This window comes from Notamacropus eugenii, chromosome 2 (assembly GCF_028372415.1).
Source record: "Notamacropus eugenii isolate mMacEug1 chromosome 2, mMacEug1.pri_v2, whole genome shotgun sequence".
NCBI lineage: Eukaryota > Metazoa > Chordata > Mammalia > Diprotodontia > Macropodidae > Notamacropus > Notamacropus eugenii.
Genome location: NC_092873.1, coordinates 410,563,516 through 410,582,535, shown reverse-complemented (window position 1 = coordinate 410,582,535; position 19,020 = coordinate 410,563,516). Strand labels below are relative to the sequence as shown.

The following is a 19,020-nucleotide window of genomic DNA, read 5'->3' as shown; positions in this document are numbered from 1 at the left end:
TGGCCTTCTTCACCTCCTGCTTGGACTTTTGCAAGAGTTTTTCCCCCTCTCAAATCCATCCCCACACATCTGCCGATGTGACTCCTAAATCGCAGCTTTGACTGTGGTGCTCACTCCAGTGATTCCCGTTGGCTCTTCGACCAAATACTATTTCCATCTTTGTCTCTTTGTTATAGTGCAAATTTCACAATATACATAATTATTAGTTCTTCTTTGTAATGTATAAATAAGTCTATAAACAATGTAGGCACATACTCAAAAATCTTTTACTAATGGGGTGGTGTGGTCCCAGTCAAGCTTAGATCAGGACTAGCTATCTTAAGTCCCTTGTAGCTCTAAATATTCCACTGGCACCACCTGCAGGACAATGGGAAGAATGCCTCCTTGCCTGAGTCCCTACTTCCCTCTCCTGGAGGAGCCTGTTAGAGCAAGTTCAGCCTTGATAGGATCACAATTCATAGATTTAGAGCTGTAACAGATGTTGAATCCAATCTTTTCCTTTTATAGATGAGGTGACTGCAGCCCAGAACTAAGCTAAGTGACTTGCTTAAGGTCACACACCTAGCAAAAGTCACAGCCAGGATTCAAATCCAGGTCTCCTGTTTGTTTACTACCTTCCCTGCTAATGGTGGGTCCAGATGATGCTGTGTCTGATAGCTCAACACCATCTCCTTTCCCTTCTTTGGCCCACCCCAGCCGCAGGGGAGGAGACCATCGCAGAATATTGGCGGCAGTAGCCCTTGCCTGACTCGCACTCCTAGACTGGGAGAGGCCGAAACCAGTGGCTATCTCTTCTCCATGGCTCTTCCAAGACAGTGACACCGTTCACCTGGTTTCCCAAAGTCAGATCAGAGCCAGCCTTCAAAAAAGGAAGTCGTTAGTACTTTTGCTCAGGAGGAGTGGTGGGTGGTAGTGGTGGATGTTGAAGAAGCAGCCCCAAGTCATGGCTGGAACACTCAAATGAGGGCTATTGCACCAAGAGACCCACAGAAAGAAGCTAGGAACAAATTAAAAGCAATTGTTTCCTTTCGAACTTTGTATCCCCAGCACCTAGCACACAATAGGCTCTTGATAAATGTTGGTTGGTAGATGGATTCCTCACTTATTAGCCATGCAGCCACAAAAGTCTAGGAAGATCTTTCCCTTTGGCCTGAGGGAAAGCACAGGGAGCAAGGTCGGATGACAGAGGCCAAAGGTGAACCCACAACTGAGGCCTAACACAAACACTGGAGGGACTTGTGTAGTGCCAAGGGGCAGGATTCATTTGGAGACCAGGAAAGGGCCCTGATGCAAGTGGGGGATGGAAGGCTGTCAGGGAGACCAGGAGTGGGAAAGGATGCAAGATGTCCTTCATTCACCCAAACAGCTTATAATTTAGAGAGTTTGAAATGGAGGAGACCCTGGAGGTTATCTTGTCCCAAATCCCTTTTTACAAATATGGAAACTGGGGCCCAGAAAGTAGCATGCTCAAGGTCACACAGGTAACGAATGACAGCGTCTGGACTCAAGCTGAGGTCTTCTCACTCCGGAGTAAGCACGCATTCTAGTAACTGAGTCAAACCGCTAATTGGCTGAGGAGACTGTGGAGGCAGGAGAATGAAAGAGACCAGGGCAACTGCCCAAGGTGGAGCAGGGTGTTGGGGGGAAGTGGGTCTTGCACTCTAGTCACAGGGCAGGGAGAGGAGGAAAAGGAGAGGGGGAGAGTCAAGGCAGACAGAACCTCACTCGACCTGGCCACCTGTGCACTTTCTGCTCCGTGCTTTATTAAGGGTCCATCATCTTCATCCTTGCACCATTGTGATGGTGACCTGGCTGGAAGTGTCACTGACATCATGAGACAACAACAGGAAAGTCCAACACAAGCAATCAGGCAGCTGGAGGCAGGGAGCGATGGTGCTGTGGATGGAGTCAGCATTCAACCCATGAACCCAAGAAGAGATAGGCTTGAAACAGCCTTCCCCTTCATCGCTGCAGGCTCTGGGGCAGCTACTGGGAAGGTTTGGAGCATCGAATAAACTGGGACTCTGGCAGGTGGGAAAACAATAGTGCAGAGGGAAAGCTGGACTAAGAGCAGTCCCCTTCTTCTGACCAGGAAACCTACCCAACCACCTTTACCTCGGAAGGCTCTTTGCATACAACTGGAATATGTGTATTTGGATGTACATGTTAGTGCAAGGGCTCAGGAGGGAGAAAACTTCCTGCTCCAGGCTACCCTGGCCCCAGTCTCTCATTCCCAGTACCCTGGATTATTTGTCTAGGGTCCCAATGCTAACATGAACCCTTAATTAAAGAGTTACATATGCTGGCACCATATGGGCAGCACTGGCGGGGGACAGAGCTGGAGGGGAAAACCTCTCAAAAGGGAGTATCAGAAATCCAGAAAGCTGGGGTTGCCCCTCCTACTGGCCTTCTAGTGAATGTCCACTGAGCAATCTGGGTCAGGAGTCTTAACCACGTACTCAGAGAGGCCCCTGACTGTGAGCCATTTGGCTTGTCCTGTCCTAGGAAAATGGGCCAAAAAAAAAAAAGGAGAAAGCTGAGGTGCTTGGTCTAGCTTTTCCTTCTCCCCAGAGTCAGATGGAGGAGGTCACACAGCCTTAGAGACCTCAGACCCCCATGCATGCTCATCCTGGGTTAGGTTCATTTCAATCATCAAAGGAAGGAGCAAAGTCTGAAGGCTTTGGAGAATGGTGTCCAGGGAGGGTCCCACTGATGTTCTGGATGGCACCATATGTCTGCTGATCCTCTGGGGACAAGGAAGTCCTCTCCGAGGCCAAGCTGCTCAGGACCCTGGGCACATACATCTGTTGACAAATAGAGGAGTTGGGGCTTTGGTTCCATGGCTAGATCTTTGCATATGTCCCAGACCTCAGCACCCTATCCCAATCCAACCCCAACCATCCCTGTATTTGGGAAGGAAAGTGAATACAAACATGATCTCATTTGGTCTTGCCAAGCAGATGCTCTTATTATATTCATTTTATGTTATAGTTGAAGAAACTGAGGCAAACAGAGGTTAAGTGACTTACCCACTTTTACACAGCATCTGAGGCCAGATTTGAACTCAGGTCTTCCTGACTCCAGGCCCAGCACTCTATCCACTGAGCCACCTACCATCTAGCTACCTCGGGGGCAAGTCCCTGAGCTTGTGTGGCCCTCTTTCTTTAGCTCTAAAATGAGGGATCTGGATCAGATGACTGCTACAGAACTCTAACCCTATGACCTAGGAAGCACAGGGTTCCACACATAATAGGGACTCAGTAAATCCTAGTTAAGAGAACAAAACTATAGAGCTCTGTGATTTTCCTCCCCCAAGACAGAAGGTTACATGTCTTAACTGCACAAAAGATAAATGAGCACAGAGGCCTGGGAGAGGGGAAAAAAAGCCCATGTGACTGTTTTGGAGTATCCCAGAAAGATGCATTATCTTCTCTGGGCTACAAAGCATCAGAAAGAAATGGGGACTGATTGCTGATGAGCATTAACTTAGAAACTTGCCTTATCAGAGAATCAGAAGCGTCTGTTCCATAATGATTGATTCTCATGTGCTCAGCCAAGGCCCAGAGCGTTCTGATGGCCAGGGCCACATTAATCTGAGCAGTGGAGTAAGTGACAAATCCTACTACCACTATTACTATCACTGCTAGTAAAAGTGGTGACTTACAGCAGCTCTGGGAGGGAGGCGTCCGTCTGTTTCATTTCCTTTGTCGTTGGCCGATTCATCTGTCTATAGACAACAACAAAAATTGCAACGATAAACAAAACCAATCGTCTCGAACTGACACCCTCCAAACAAACAGCCTATTAACACCCAGAATAACAGCACCAGCTGGTGCTAGACTCTCATCCGAAGTACAGATAGAAGACTGGGGGAGGGGTGAAGAAGCATAGGGGACAGAGAAGGTGGTGTAAAGAATACTAGCTTTAAAGGATTTGCATTCAAATCTCAGTTCTGAGGTGTCTAAGCTGTGTGACCTTTACCCACCCCACCCCCCACCTTCCCCATTCCTCAGTTTCCTCATCTGTAAAATCAAAGGGTTGGTAGGAACTGGGGAGGGAAAATTCACTTCATACCAAACTACCCACATACTCCCACCCAGCCCCCACTCCTTTTTCCATACCTGAGTCATTTCTCACCTACTCTGCTTTAAGTAAAAAGAGTGGATGGCAAGCATGAGTCCATTGCCCCTTCTTGTACCATGACGGAGTCATCTCACCTTGTAATTGAGGGGACTGAGGTGCTTGAAGCAGCCGAAGCAGGTGTAGCCTATGCAGGCGGCGATGGTGAGCAGTACTGCCAGCAGGGTGAAGAGGCTTGTGGGTGCCTGGAAACCTAAATCAGAAACAAACTTCAGCCCTGGAGAATAGGCCTGACCCAAGAAGGGTGGGAGGGAAGAGATCCCGCATCCTCAGACCTCGAGAAAGAAGCCCTTCTCCCAACAGCAGGATGCTCCTAACAAAGCCAAAACAGAGGACATCCCCCACAAATGTGTGAGCTCTAAGACCCTCTGGCTCCTGGGCCATTCCCCACACCTTGCAAAGAAACCTTTGTGAAGCCTCTGCCCCAAAGGAACCTTGTGTCAATTTTATATCTATTTATATATTGAGAGATATTATGATTCGGTGGGAAAAAATTGTAAATTTGGAGTCAGAGGTCTTGGATTTGAATTCCATCTCTGCTACCTGTATGACTTTAGGCAAATTACCCAACCTCTCTGGGTCTCAGTTTCCTCATCTGTAAATTGAAAGGGCTAGCCAGGATGTGCTCTAAGGTCCCTTTCACCTGTAAATCTATGATCCTGTGATCTTTTATTTTACATCATCTTGTCCAAAAGAATGTAAGCTCCCCTCTAAGGGTAGGGACTGTTTCACTTTTGTCTCTGAATCCTTAGTGCTTAGTGTAATACCTGATCAATAAATCATTGTTGATTGACTCTGAGAAGCAAATCTGCCAACTTCTTCTACCCTCTGTACGCTCTAATCCTTTATCAATACAGAAAACTGAAAAGGGGTGAAGGTGTGTATATACATATGTACATGTATGTATACATATGTACATGTGTATATATACACACACATACAAATGCATACAAACACATATCTCCTTAGTATTTAGTATACACACACATGCACACACGCTTTTGTGCAGTGGAGACATAGGCCAACAAGCTGGGCCCTTCACACTATGGATTACTTCTATGTCTTGAATGGCTTGGAAGCTGATTTTGCTAAAGACCTCATCCAAATGCAGACAAGGACCTTCCTTAAGTTAAACTGTGTTTCTGACTGAACCATCAACTAGATGCCTTAAAAGCAAGAAATCTACTTGACTGGTTCATATAGACAACACAGTTTCCAAATCCTAGATACTAAGGCCATAAGCTTCCCAAAGAGAGGCTTAGGACAAGCCTGGAATCCCCTTGTCTCCATACTATCATAGAATCAGAGCTGGAAGGGACCTTAGTCAAATTCCTTCCATTTTATAGATGAGGAAATGAGGTCTACTGAGGTGAACTGACTAGCCCAACATCACCAAGACAGGAAGCAACAGAACTGAGAGTGATCCCAGGTTCTCTGACTCCTGATTTGTCTTGCTTTGTCTCTGGGAATCCTCCCTCACCCAGAGCCATGATTCCACAACCTTGAGGATAGCAGTGGCTGGATTGACTTCAGTTAGGATAGATGTGTATAGGTATCAGTGCCACATCAGCATCCATCCCTCCTGCACAGGCATGCTCAGAGCCTGGTCTGGCAGGACTACTCACCTAACCTCAGGAAGGAGAAAAAGTACAGCCAGAAGAGGCAGAGGATGGGTGCAGCCAGGGCTTGGTTCACAGCAGCAAAATGGATCTTCTTTTCCAGTTTGGTAGGAAGATAGGCAAAATAGAGGTTGTGTCGATCCACCAGGTGCTTGAGGAGGATGTAGATAAGACCTGCAGGAAATGAGCATGGAACCCAAGGATCAGGGTGCTATGATGCAGAAGCAGGAGGGGCCAGGTCTGTGGCCACAGGGTCACTCTGTTCCATCCCACCTGCCCTGGTGCCCCTTGCTGTTTACCATACCCAATCACAGGGGGGTGGGGCAGTCAGGTATGAACCATCTAACCCTCACCCACTTCAGCTCCAACAGTAGTGACTGTGATTTCCAATGGCCACTTGGAAATGGCAGCTGCTATATGCTCTCTGGGATCTACCCTCAAATAGCACTTTCCTGAGACAAACTCCTTTCCAAACTCACAATTGAGAATTCTCTTCGGTACATCAATTCAAAGAATACTGATAGGTGGTGGGGGGAGAGGGCACTCACCAAAAGGAACAATGATGGGGCAGGTAATACTGTAGGCCATGATGACAGTGAAAACACACAGCATCCATGCGTACATGGCTCCAAATTCATACTCAAATGCCTGGTGCTGGAGGTTAGAAGGAAAGGGATGTTTTAGAAAGGAAAAGGATGGGAGCTGGGAAAGGTAAACTTACAGGCTGTCTCACCTCAGAACCCAATTACATATCTTACACCAAAGAGTAGTATAAAAAAAAAAAGGAAAAGATGTATAATGAGGGATTTCAGAATTAGGAAACAAACACCTGTTTTTAATGCTAGGTAGACCTTGGGGCACGTTACTTAATCCACCTAGGCCTCAGTTTCCTCTTTGGTAAAACTAGGGGGTTGGACTGGACTGTCTCTGAGGTCCCTTTCAGGCCTAGAACTATGATTTTATGAACGTAAGTCCCTGGAAATTTCCCTCCTTCTCCAAATATACCCCCCTCCAACCTTTTAAAATCAGTTTGTCCTCTTGCCACGAAGTCTTTCCTGAATATGCTATCCTACATATAAAGACCAGCACAGTAGTGCAGACATAGATATCCAAACACGACTTTATTCTGACAGCTCTGTGGAGGTATGGTAATAAAGTCACTATCAACTCTTCTCCCTACTTCCACTCTAATTTCCCTTCCTTCCTTCCTTCTGTCCTTCCTCTTCCTTTCTTTCTTTTCCTTCCTTCCTTCCTTTCTTTCTTTCCTTTCTTTATCAGGATTAAGAGACTTGCCCAGGATCACACAGCTAGTAAGTGGCTGAGGTCACATTTGAACTCAGGTCCTCCTGACTTCAGGGCTGGTGCTCTATCCGCTGGCAACCTAGCTGCCCCTCCACCCTAATATCTTAAAAAACAGGGTGTAAATTGTCTTTACAATAATCTTCCCTATTTCTGTGGGGTAGAAGCAGATATTATTATCTATAACAGAGAAGAAAACTGGGATGCAGATGAGTGTGCTGGAGCCAGCTTGAACTGGCTTGGAGAAAGTCAACCATTAAATCTTCAGTGTAAACATTTATATGATGGAAACTGGCAACCGTGACAAATCAGGGCTTGGTTTATTGTTTTGTTGAATGTCTAGACTTAAGAAAGCATACAGAAAATATTAATAATGCAAATTAAACTTAATAGCTTATGTGCATACCTTTGGTTTGGTTTTTTGTTCTGAGAGCCAGTATATCCTAAGATGCTGACAATCTGCATATCTTAAAGGTGGCAATAGCAATTCACTTCAGGTGCAGGTCTCTGGCGACTACACACAACCCATTCTGTGGATAGCTCCTGCAGGTGATACCTCCTTATTTGAACTCAGAGGATCATAGAAATTAAGAGCTGGAAGGGACTGTGGAGATCATCTAAACCAAGGGTTCACAACCGTTTTTGTATGTATGAGGCAGTCTGGTGAAGTCTATGGAATTCTCAGATGTTTTTAAATGCATAAAATGAGATTTGAAAAATTACAAAGGAAATTGATTATACTGGATGCAATTATCAAGTATTTTTAATAATAATAACTAACATTTATATGGCCAGCTAGGTGGTAAAATGGATAGATTGTTGGGCCCAGAGTCAGGAAAATCTGAATTCCAATCTGGCCTCAGACACTTACTAGTCATGTGACTTTGGGCAAGTCGCTTCACTACTTGCATCAGTTTCCTCATCTGTAAAATAAGCTGAAGAAGGAACTCTGTAACTTGGCAGTATTTCTGCCATGAAAATCCCAAACTGGGTCGTGAAGAGTTGGAGATGACCAAAATGACTGAACCAAAAAGCATTCCTACAGGGCTTTAAGCTTCACAAAGCACTGTACGAACATTTCATTTTATCCTCACGACCATCTTGGGAGTTATGTAATATTATTATCCCCTTTTTTAAAGATGAGGAAACTGAGGTAGACAGAAATTAAGTAACTAGCCTATGGTCATGCAGCTAATAAGTTACTGAGGCTGGAGCTAACCTCTTCAAACATCTTCCAGATTCAGGTCCAGTGCTCTATCCTCCATGGCCAAGGTTAAGAACTGGGCCCCAAGTTAAGAACCTTTGATCTCAATCCAACTCCCTCATATTACAGAAGAGGAAAATGAGGTCCCCTCAGTTATGTGACTTGCCCAGTCACATAGATAACAAATGGGCAGCTAAGTGTCACAGTGGATAGAGCACTGGCCCTGGAGTCAAGAGGACCTGAGTTCAAATCCAGCCTCAGACACTTGATACTTCCTAGTTGTATAACCCTAGGCAAGTTACTTAACCCCAATTGCCTATGGAAAATAAAAAGATAATAAATAGCAAACTCAAATGTTCCAAATGATTCCAAATGTATTTCTCTTCCCCATTCCACCACTGACTTCCTAGTGCACTGAGAACAAATGATTACATTCTGGGGCATAGAGTTCACTCTTTCTAGTACTCTGCCTGGATAAACCATATGCTCCTTAAGGACCATCCCATAGCTGTTGTTAACTAGCCAATGAACAGAAGAAGACAAGAGTGGAGATGAGCCTGTTGATAAGACAGAGGACAACCTTCCAGCACCTGTTTGAGGTTTCTTCGGTCAGCAGCTGTCTTGGCCATGATCATGCGGATGGTGTAGAGAATGAGCCCAGGAAGCCTCAGGAGTTCCATGCCATTACCAATAAAGGCTGAGGCGATGACGTAGTTCACAAAGAAGGCTCCTTGGTCAGGCAGGAAGACACACCTACGGGAAAGCCTGGGTCAGGACCAAGGATAGAGCCCCAGGCAGGAGCCTGGGGGCAAGGCAAGGTCTCAATAAGACACGAAAGGTGGGAGGGCTCCGCCTCTCCCTTGGGGGAGTAATCTTTTGGGGGAGCTGGAGCAATATGCAAGTGAACTATGTCATTATGCCAAGAACACAAGGAGGTGAACAGGGCAAGAGTCCTTGGAAAGGACAGTAGGTGTGTAGGTATTTGAGTGTACTTTCAGTATATGTCTGAGCTACTCAGACAAACAGATCCCACAAGGACAGCCAGTTCAGTATTACAGTTTAATTATTCTGCTGCTTCCCTATCTGAGTGTGCCTGCTCCCCCAAGTGGATGGGTTTCCTGTAAATAAGTTTCAGAGGATGAATAAGGCTCTAGTTAATTGAGTTTTATCCTTAGAAAATTAATAACATTTCCATAAGCACAGTAAAAAGTGGGTCAGCTCACAAACATGCTGAAAAGGAAGGCTGCACAGACGCCCACCCCAAGGGTGGCTGAAATCCCAACACGGGCTGGTGAAGCCTGAGGCCTTGTTTTTTTTTGGGGGGGGGGAGTTGAAAAAGAGGGGGAAAAGAGGAAAGATATCTTTTCCTGAAGCACAAATTTCAACCTGAAGCTTCTGCACCAGGTTCCCCCTTCATCCTGGGCAGGCCCCCACTCCTCTGTGGGGTATTCGCCCCTGGGAGTATGCCAGACAGATGGATGAAAGAACAAGGGAGATGTTATGTGTACCACTTACTCCAATCTGACTGAGGTCTCAGAAGAAGCTTTGTCAAATAGCCACCGGAAGAAAAAATCTAGACTGGAATAGAAATGGATCCCATGAGATTATTTTCACTACACACACACACACACACACACACACACACACACACACACACACATGCAAAACAGAATGAAAAAGGAAGACTGTCCTTGGAACTACCAGTCTTGATTATGTACAGCTGGCTTTTCCTTTTAAATTTAATAAATTCATCCTAATACTTTCAAAGTTCTCCTGTTTGTCTGTTTCCTTCTAGACTTCCTTCTTTTCCTCCTCTGGGCATTTAAAAAAATGTTTCAATAATCCATTTTTCTTTTTTTTCTTTTGTAACCCTATTACTAGTTTCTCTCTTCTGATCTTGCCTCCCTGTAAGTGAAAAAAAATCCACAAAACTCTGATAACCTACAAAATCAAACAAAACAAATTCTTAAGTGGCTGGGCCTTAAAATGTATGACTCATTCCAGAACTTAACCTCTCAGTCGAGAGGTGTAATCCCTCCCTTCTTTACAGCTATCTAGGCTTATCAAGGACAAGGGACCTGTCCAAGGTCATCCAGTAAGAAAAAGTGGGATTCAAACCCAAGTCTCCTAACTAGAGGTCTATGGCTTTTCCCATCACACAGTGCTACCTTTCTGCTGTGACTTTTAAATAGGACACATATGGTCTATGACTAGAGCTTCCCCAAGTGGCATGGCTAAAAGGTGGTTTTGTTTTTAATTATCCAAGTAAAAAGAGGGGGGAAAATGAATCTCTCTTTGGATAAGTTAATGCCTAATTCTAACCGAATCTCTACAATCACACTATAAACAGATAACATATAAATGAAAAAATAAAAAATATTCATAGGTCAATGCCAATGAAATTCCACATTTCTATGGATCTCAAAGTGGAAAGTGATGCCTTTTACCTGGTAAGACCCAGAGAGGGGAGGATCAGCACCATGAAAATCAGGAAAATGTACACCTTGATCATCATTATTCTGTTTTCTCCTGACCTAAAGAAAAGATGAGCATTCCAAAGATTTTCACCAAGCCCTTGACTGTTCCTTTTCAGGTTCCTTGTCATGCATATATGGGGGAGGGGAAGTCTGGGAGACCCTGCTCACTCACTTGGTCCAGTGTGACTCCAGCAGTGTGGAGTAGTAGACAATGGAAGGCAGCAGTGCAGAGAAGGACCACAGAAGGAGTGTGGGGAAGAACTGACTGATTACTGGGTCCTAGGGAATAAGAGCCAGAGTCAGCCTCAGCAAGGGTAGGTAAAACAGGGCCCACAGGACTCTATCCCTACGAGGAAAGGACCTGCTAGCATCAGCATTCAATGCCTGGGGGTGGAGGGAGGGGACAAGGGGAGAAGTAAGGGTCTGAAAAGAACAGCTGACAGTTAACTAAACCCCAGAATGAAATAGAAACAAAATCCACAAAGATATGTGTGGGTGGAGGGGAAAGGAATGGGAAAGTGGATATCTCAGCCAAACCAAGTCCAGGAAAACCAATGACTATATCTTCAAGCTGAAACACGATGCAGTAAAATTAACTACGAACGCATAGTGGGATGAACCTTGAACTGGGAATCAGGTTCTATGGATTCTTTCACGCCAGTTTTGCCACTAATTAGTAATGTGACCCTGGACAAGTCACTTAACTTGATAGAACCTCAGTTTCTTCATCTGTTAAATGGGGATAATAACACTTATATGCCTACCCAACAGTAAGGATGTTTGGTTCAAATGAAAGACTGCATGTAAAATGCCTTGCAAATGTTAAAGTGTAATTTAAATGTCAATTATTTTCATAGGTTCATAGCTCTAGAGCAGGAAGAAACCTCAAAGGCCATTAAGCCCAAATCCCCTCATTTTACAGATAAGGAAACCAAGGCACAGTCAGGTTAAATGATTTGCTCAGAGTCACACAGCTAAAAAATGAATGAGAAAGGACTGAATTTAGGTCTTCCAGCATTCCATCCACTATACTATGTAGCTACCTCCTACTTCATTATCATTATTACAATTTTAAGGGATTCCCATTTTTAGCGTTAGGGATTTTTCATCTTCTCTCCTCAAGACTTAAAACTACAGAAACAACATCAAGCCATGTGCGGCTCCCTCATCCTCTCAGTCTCTGGGCTTCTTATTTCAATTATCGTATGGATTTCTCCTTCTTTCTTTCCTTCCCTCTCATCTCCACCCTCCTACCTCCAACAAGGTGGAGACCCAGCACTCACATTTAGGGCATGAATGGGTTTGGTGACATTGAACTTGTCCATAGTGGAGATAATGATGGAGGGAGTGGTCAGGAAGAACAATACCACCGAGAGGATGAAATTGATGCCTGACCACTGGAACCACCATCGAAGGCCCTGAATAGAAAGATTCTTCCTGTAGCAGAAAGGAAGAGAGAAAGGGAAGAGAAGTTCATTTTCAGTGTTTCCTGACCACCCTCAGCATTTCCAGGTAGAAGCAGCCCCAAGTGGAGCGATATCGCCCATGTCCAGGGACTCAGAGGTATTCAGTATCTCTAGACCTTAGACAACCAAGGCTAGGGTTGTAGAGGATTGTTAATGAGGGATTCAGTGCAAAAACCTGACTTGGGACAGGTAGGAGTTAATATAAGATCCACCTCTGCACTGGCTTTCAGCCGGAGGCAAGCCAAGCCACTGGATCCCTACAGGCTTGGAGGGGAAACAAAAGAGGCGAGTTCACCCTCCTTGGGTTACCTGCTGGAGGACATACATGTTTACTTTGTAACTGTAACTTGGAGACATAGCTGGGGCTGTGGAAAGGGTGCTGAGCCAAGAGCCATGAGAAAAAGTGGGCTGTGGTTCCTGCTCTGTAGCCTGCCAGCTGTGTGATGGGCTCTCCAGTTTCCTCATCTACATAAATATGTGTGTATTTAATTTACATATACGTGTGTATAAATATATTTATGTTTATAATTTATGTGTGTATATAATTTACATATGCACACAATTTTATATGTATGTACTTTATGTTATGTACATGTCATATATGTTTATGGTTTTGTATGTAAATATAATGTGTGTGTTCATATGTGCTTACATAATTTATGTGTGTATATTTATATATAATTTGTGTGGGGGGTATATATTGATACATGTATAGATGTAACTTATATGCATGAATATGTATGTATGTATGTATATATGTATGTGTATATATGTATATTTAAATATGTATTCCTCCATTAACATGTAAGCTCCTTGAGAAAAGTGATGGTATTATTTGGTGTTTGACACATAGTAGGTGCTTAACTGAACTGAGAAATAGCACCACCCATGCTCACAGAGAGCCAACTGGGTTAATAACAAATAAGAAAAATTTCCCAAATCATAAGATGGCATCTCCACTCTGGGCAATTAAGCAAGTTTTCCTTATGTGTTGTGAATGAGCCAAGGAGAGAATGCTTCTGGAGTGAGGAGGGAAGGCAAGGTTAGGCAACCTACACCAATGACATGTTGCCACAGACCTCTGTGTTTCTCCCCTTTCTCCCTCCTCCCTCTTATATTTTCTTTCTCTTTTCCTGCTCTTCCTAGGACCTAGTACAGTGCCAGGCACACAGTAGATACTTAATAAATGCCTGCTCATTGATACTTACAGGATATTCCTTAGACCAGGTATTTTTAACCTTTTTTTTTTTTTATCACATTCTTTGAGCAGTGTGGTAAAAACTCTTCTTAGAATAACATTTTAAAATAATTAAAGGGAATGCTAAATTTCATTAAACATTAGTGAAAATAAAGATGTCATTTTTTTCCTGATACAAGTTCATGACCCTCTGGAATCTATCCATAGACCCCAGATTGAGAACTCCTACCTTAGAACAACTATGAGGTAGAGGGGCTGCTATCTCATGGCCCAGGGGAGAGGATAACTGAGTTAATAAGCTACCTGTAGGGACCCCAAGGAGCTAGGACATCAATAGTCTGAATGTCCACCATTTAACCTGTTACAGTGTTACTGGGGAGACAGGCCAGAAAGTGATTAGTGAAAGAACTAGGCAGAATTTCACTAAACTGCACACTAGGCAGTGTGGTGCAGTGGTTAAAAGAGATGGCCTGGAAGTCATTTCCTATTCCATCTCTAACACTCATTAGCTTTGGGAAAATCACTCAGTCACACTTTCCTCATCTATAAATGGGAATAATAACACCTGCCTGTTGTATCTACATCACAAGTTTATTGTGATAATGAGATAATGGATATAAAGGCCTTTGCAAACGTTAAAGGTCCATATAAATGTGAGTTATTACTATTATTATATCAGTATGTTAGGGTGGAAAGATCATATCCTATGGTCCCCAGTGATTTATGCCAGATACAGTTATGAACAACAGATGCAAAGATCATTGTAATAAACACAAATCCTTTCCACCAATACTCCTCCCCAAATCCAGTCCCCTTGAAGTCAGGGCAAGAAGCTCACCAACAAATGTTCTCTGGATGGGAGGCAAAGGAGACAGTCCAGCTGGAGGTGCAGAGTTCTTTGCTGTAGGATGAGGGCTGGGGCTCATTTTTACATCTGCAGCCCTGACACTTGCAAGCATTGAAATCCTTGAGGATACTGCCGAGACAAAAGACATTGGAACACACCCAGCATGCAGAAGGGGCTCATTCCTACCACAGCAAAGACTGGGCTTCACTGGAAGACATTCCAAAAATGCCTGAAGAGTGAGATGACCACCTGTGCCTTCTTCTGAGACATTCCTATCCCTGAAGTCTCTCCTGTCCAAGATCATGGAGCTTACTCCCGTCTTGTAGGTCAATGGTCCTTCCCATTGCTATATCTTCAAGTTCCCCTCTGTCTCTTCTCTGTCCCCACAAATAAACTTCCTCAGAATATTCCTCCTTCCAATCACACGTACTTTTCTATCTCAGGCTCATCCTTGACTTCTCCTGTTATTCCTGTGGCTCTGAAGCCCCCAAGTGAATGGCATGATACTTATCCAGGGGGAATACTGAAAGAGAGGCTCTCTCAAGGTCCAAGATATATCAGAGACATTGGGTGGAAGGGGGAGCTAGTTGGCCTTCAGGGTCTGAGTACAGAAGAGGGGGGGAAACATTTCAGATGGCTACATTTTCCTTGGCATCAGGCTGCTCCCAAGTATAGAGAGGCAAAGAGAGAGGTGCCCTGCATTGCCCCGCTACTGACATGAGTAACTCCAACTTAGAAAATGGCTTCTGTTTAGTTAAGTTGAGAAATGACATTTACTTTTGTCTTGGTTCCCCTCAAGCCTTCCATATTTCTATCTTGGCTTCTAAGCTGATAAAACAGACAGTTTTATTTCTGGAAATGAAGGTTAGACCACCTACCACATTAATACTGCAGTAATACTAACAGAAGCTAGTCACTGTTCCTGAGAGGCACATAAAATCCTTCAGGCCCAGCAGTGGCAAAGGGTGTGGTGACTGTCTTCTTAAAGGATTCTCCCTGTGGCTACATGTGCTTCTTGTCATCTTTGGACCTTTAATAGTTCTCCTAGATTGCTTATGAGCAAGGTACCATGACAAGAGGAAGAGAATCAAGGCCAGTGCTCTAAGGTGACACCAAAGTTTGTCAGCTCTATTAGTTAAATCCTAGTACTGATGAAAACAAGGCCAGGGGGTGAACGAACCAGGTAGCACTCTCTGTTCTGTGGTCATAAATGACTATACCCTTAACCTGTCAGACATCTTACAAATGTATACCATGGGTCAAAAAGGAGAGTAGCTGAGAAAGGGAGGATGGTTCACTGTAGTCCCGCACTTCTATGGCAGAAAAAAAGAAAGCCATATGTCCTAGTCATGGTGAGTTAACAGCATCTTCTTGGTATCTAAAAGTTAGCCCATGAAGGTCCTGAGTAAGTAGGAAATGAACGCAAGATGAAGAGAGAGGGGAAACAGAGCTTTTGGGAAAACAGGGTCTGAAGCCCATTCTTCAAGCTGTATCCACTCACAAGGTAGCCATGGAGTGCTCCTGGAAGGTGACAAAGGCCATCCCCAAGGGGTGATCCTGAACCGTGCATTCCTCTTGAGATAATTTTTGAAGCAGCTTGTCTTTCATCCGGGTATAGTAGATGATGGCATCTTCCTGCCAGGAAAACACCAACTTGATTCACAGCAACGCGGTAGGGAGAGATGGGACACCACCCAGACCCAGAAAACCATTGGACCTTCACAGTACCTGTCCTGTAGGAACTTAACACATGTAAACTGACTGAGATAAAGAGGAAGTAGCTCCCAGCAACTTATGGAACAGTACTGCTGAACTAAAGGGTCAAGGTCCTCACCTTCTCACACCCCTGGATTTCACAGAAACAGAACTGGCCACAGGGCTTGGGGTTGATGAATGTGCGCTCTCCAGTCTTTGTCTGCAAGTTGGTATAATAGTTCAGGCTTTTCTCAGCTTTTTTCCTGCAAATGGAGAGGAAAAATCAAGAGAAACAAAAAACACAGACAATGTTTCCCAAGATGTGGTCAGACAATGATGAGTGAATGAATGTGCTCCTTGTGGCCACTGGAACAAAATTTCAATTAAATTCAAACATTTGTTAAGTGCCAGCTATGTACAAGTCACTGTGCTAGGGGAGGAGACAGACAAAAATAAAATAATCCCTTCCCTCAAGAAACTTAGTCTACTGACAAAATTTTTTGTAAAATTAAAATGGTTTTATTATTCAAGCATAGGTCTCACTTACTTTATAGATGAGGAGACATGGATCACCAAGGAAGACAGGACTAGAATCTGACAGTCTTGCATAATGCATAAGGTTCCCTCTCCCCCACTCTCACAGGGCCCCTTGACATTATGCACATTCCCCTAACTTACCTTTCATTACACAGATAAATTAGCTTGGCGACGTCATAGCACAGTTGGACTTCTACTACAGTACAGGTGGGATAGGCATCTCTGCAGCACGGAAAAAGAAGGAAAAAGGACACAGAGGACACATTATGGAAAAGAGCAAACTCCACTCAGAGAATATCAGTATTCATTTAAAATGATAACCAATGGGCAAAATGACCTTCTTATGGGTTGTTTTTATGGAGAACTCCTAAAAGTCTAGGAAGGGATTCTTAACCTGGGATCCATGAACTTTTTAAAAAAATATTTGGATAACTATATTTCGATATAATTGGTTTACTTTGTAATATTGTATACTTCTATGCATTTTAAAAAAAGTTTTGTTGGTGGTTCTTGGTTGGTCTTGCTGCCACAAGTCTCTCTCTGCTCCAGCCCATCCTCAATTCAGCTAGCAAAGTCATCTTTCCTAAGCACAGATTTGATCGTATCACCCCCCCAGTTGATAAACTCCAGTGGCTCCCTATCACTTCCAGGTTCAAATATAAAATCCTCCATTCAGAACCTGGACCGTGTCTTCCCAGTATTTTTGCACCTTAGTGCCCTACACCATCACTGCCCTCCTACCTAATCCCTCCCCTTAACATGCTCTGTGATTCACAGACAATGTCCTCCTTGGGGTTCCTAGAACAAGACACTCCATCTTTGGGCACTTTCCTCGGTTGTCTCCTATTCCTGGAATATCCTCCCTCCTCATCTTTGCCTCCTATCTGCCCTGACTTTCTTGAAGTCCCAACTAAAATCCCACCTCCTACAGTAAGCCTTTCCCAATTCCTCTTAATTTTAGTGTCTTTCCTTTGTTAATTATTTTCTATTTATCCTGTATAACATATAGCTTGTTTGTACTTAGTTATTTGAATGTGGTCTCTGCAATTAGATTGTGAGCTCCTCAAGGAAGCCTTTCACTGCTCTCAGCACTTAAAACAATGCTTGGCTTATAAGAGATGTAAATGTTAATTGACTGAATGACTGATAAATTCTTTTCCTTTCATTCATTCTAGTCCAGCCACTCTTCAAATTTTTGTTTTCTGAGCATGTTAGCAAAATTTCTAGGAGAACAGATTTTGAGGGACATGCCCTTGTTCCCTTGGAGAATCTTATCTAGCCTGCTTATACCCCAAAATCTGTTGGGGATCAGTATTCTTTAGATCTTTTGGCATGTAGGTGTTGATGAAGCCAAAACCCACAAAATAAATTTATGACTTTGTTCAAGAAAGGTATTTAACAGCAATTATTCACACACAATTATTAAAGAAAATTTCCTAGCTCAATACAAAAATACAAATCTAAGCTTCTCTTTTTCAGGTATGATATTCCTATTCTTACAACTTATGTTGTCTTTGGCAAGTCACCTGAGGCTACATGGGGCATAACTATGTGGTAGAGTGCTGGGCCTGAAGTCAAGAAGGCTTGAGTTTCAAATCTAGTCTTAGGTACTTTCTAGCTGTGTGACCTTAGGCAAATCACTTAACCTCTGACTACCTCAGTTTCCTCATCAGTAAAATGGGGATAATGATAGCACCACCTACCTTCCATGGTGGTTGTGAGGATCAAATGACATAATATTTTTAAAGCACTCAGTAGAGTACCTGGCACATAGTAGGCACTTGATAAATACTTGTTCCCTCCCCTTCCTCAAAGGCTGAGCTTGAACTCAGGTCTTCCTGACTCATAAGCCCAGCACTCTAACCACAATGCTATGCTGCTTCTTTTCTTAATAGACAGGCAAAGATACATTTTGACCCAGCCCTGCTCCAAGGTCTCAAAGAAGATAGTTTGAATTAATGAAGTGCTACAGTATAAATAGGTTTTTCTTGTTATCACTCCCACCTTCCCCCATCCAAGGGGATTAGTTACTAAAGAACTAGAATGGTCCCATGACTGAATATTCTCCGGGAGGAGGCTTTCGCAGGCCTGATTTATGTGTGGCTCTGGGATATTTCCAACGTTGACCTAATAAGAGTGTTTTCATCCCTGCTGGGGGCTTGGCCCATAGGAAGCTCCACCATTGCCCGCCTTACCTGAAGTGGCTTTCTAGCATCTCTTTCCTGGTGTTTTTGGGGAGTCCTGTAATAAACAGAGTGCGCCTCACCTATAGGAGAAAAAAATAACAAAAGTGCTTTACTTTTACAAATAATACCTCTAGGGTGTGTCCTTCAGGGGTGCTGTAGTGCCCAAATGAGTCTTGTATTAAAAAGCCCTTTGCAAACCTTAATAATAATAATATTATAAATAATTAATGTATCTCAGGAGTTTTTTCCCCTATAAAGCATTCTTCGATTTAGTGTATTCTTAATACTTTAAGTAATTTTAAATTTTTTAATATATTAACACAATATATTAATAGTTTAAACAGAATAATCT

General features: G+C 43.6%; 1 protein-coding gene across 4 annotated transcripts in view; it reads right to left on the bottom strand.

Annotated features, from left to right (window-relative positions):
• Window positions 1–1,741: 1,741 nt before the first annotated feature.
• Window positions 1,742–19,020, bottom strand: part of TMEM63A (transmembrane protein 63A) — a 39,992-nt gene continuing 22,713 nt past the window's right edge. For 3 of the 4 annotated variants that reach the window (XM_072647703.1, XM_072647705.1, XM_072647704.1), the window contains 15 exons: window positions 18,678–18,748; window positions 16,624–16,704; window positions 16,085–16,208; window positions 15,752–15,885; window positions 14,242–14,379; window positions 12,023–12,176; window positions 10,912–11,018; window positions 10,710–10,796; window positions 9,778–9,840; window positions 8,853–9,015; window positions 6,308–6,413; window positions 5,766–5,933; window positions 4,218–4,333; window positions 3,665–3,727; window positions 1,742–2,804 (listed from right to left, as the gene is read on the bottom strand). In XM_072647703.1, coding sequence (XP_072503804.1) covers window positions 2,646–2,804; window positions 3,665–3,727; window positions 4,218–4,333; window positions 5,766–5,933; window positions 6,308–6,413; window positions 8,853–9,015; window positions 9,778–9,840; window positions 10,710–10,796; window positions 10,912–11,018; window positions 12,023–12,176; window positions 14,242–14,379; window positions 15,752–15,885; window positions 16,085–16,208; window positions 16,624–16,704; window positions 18,678–18,748 — 1,734 coding nt within the window. In that variant the 3' untranslated portion in view covers window positions 1,742–2,645. The remainder of the gene's footprint in view (window positions 2,805–3,664; window positions 3,728–4,217; window positions 4,334–5,765; window positions 5,934–6,307; window positions 6,414–8,852; window positions 9,016–9,777; window positions 9,841–10,709; window positions 10,797–10,911; window positions 11,019–12,022; window positions 12,177–14,241; window positions 14,380–15,751; window positions 15,886–16,084; window positions 16,209–16,623; window positions 16,705–18,677; window positions 18,749–19,020) is intronic. The other variant, XM_072647706.1, reaches the window with a different exon arrangement.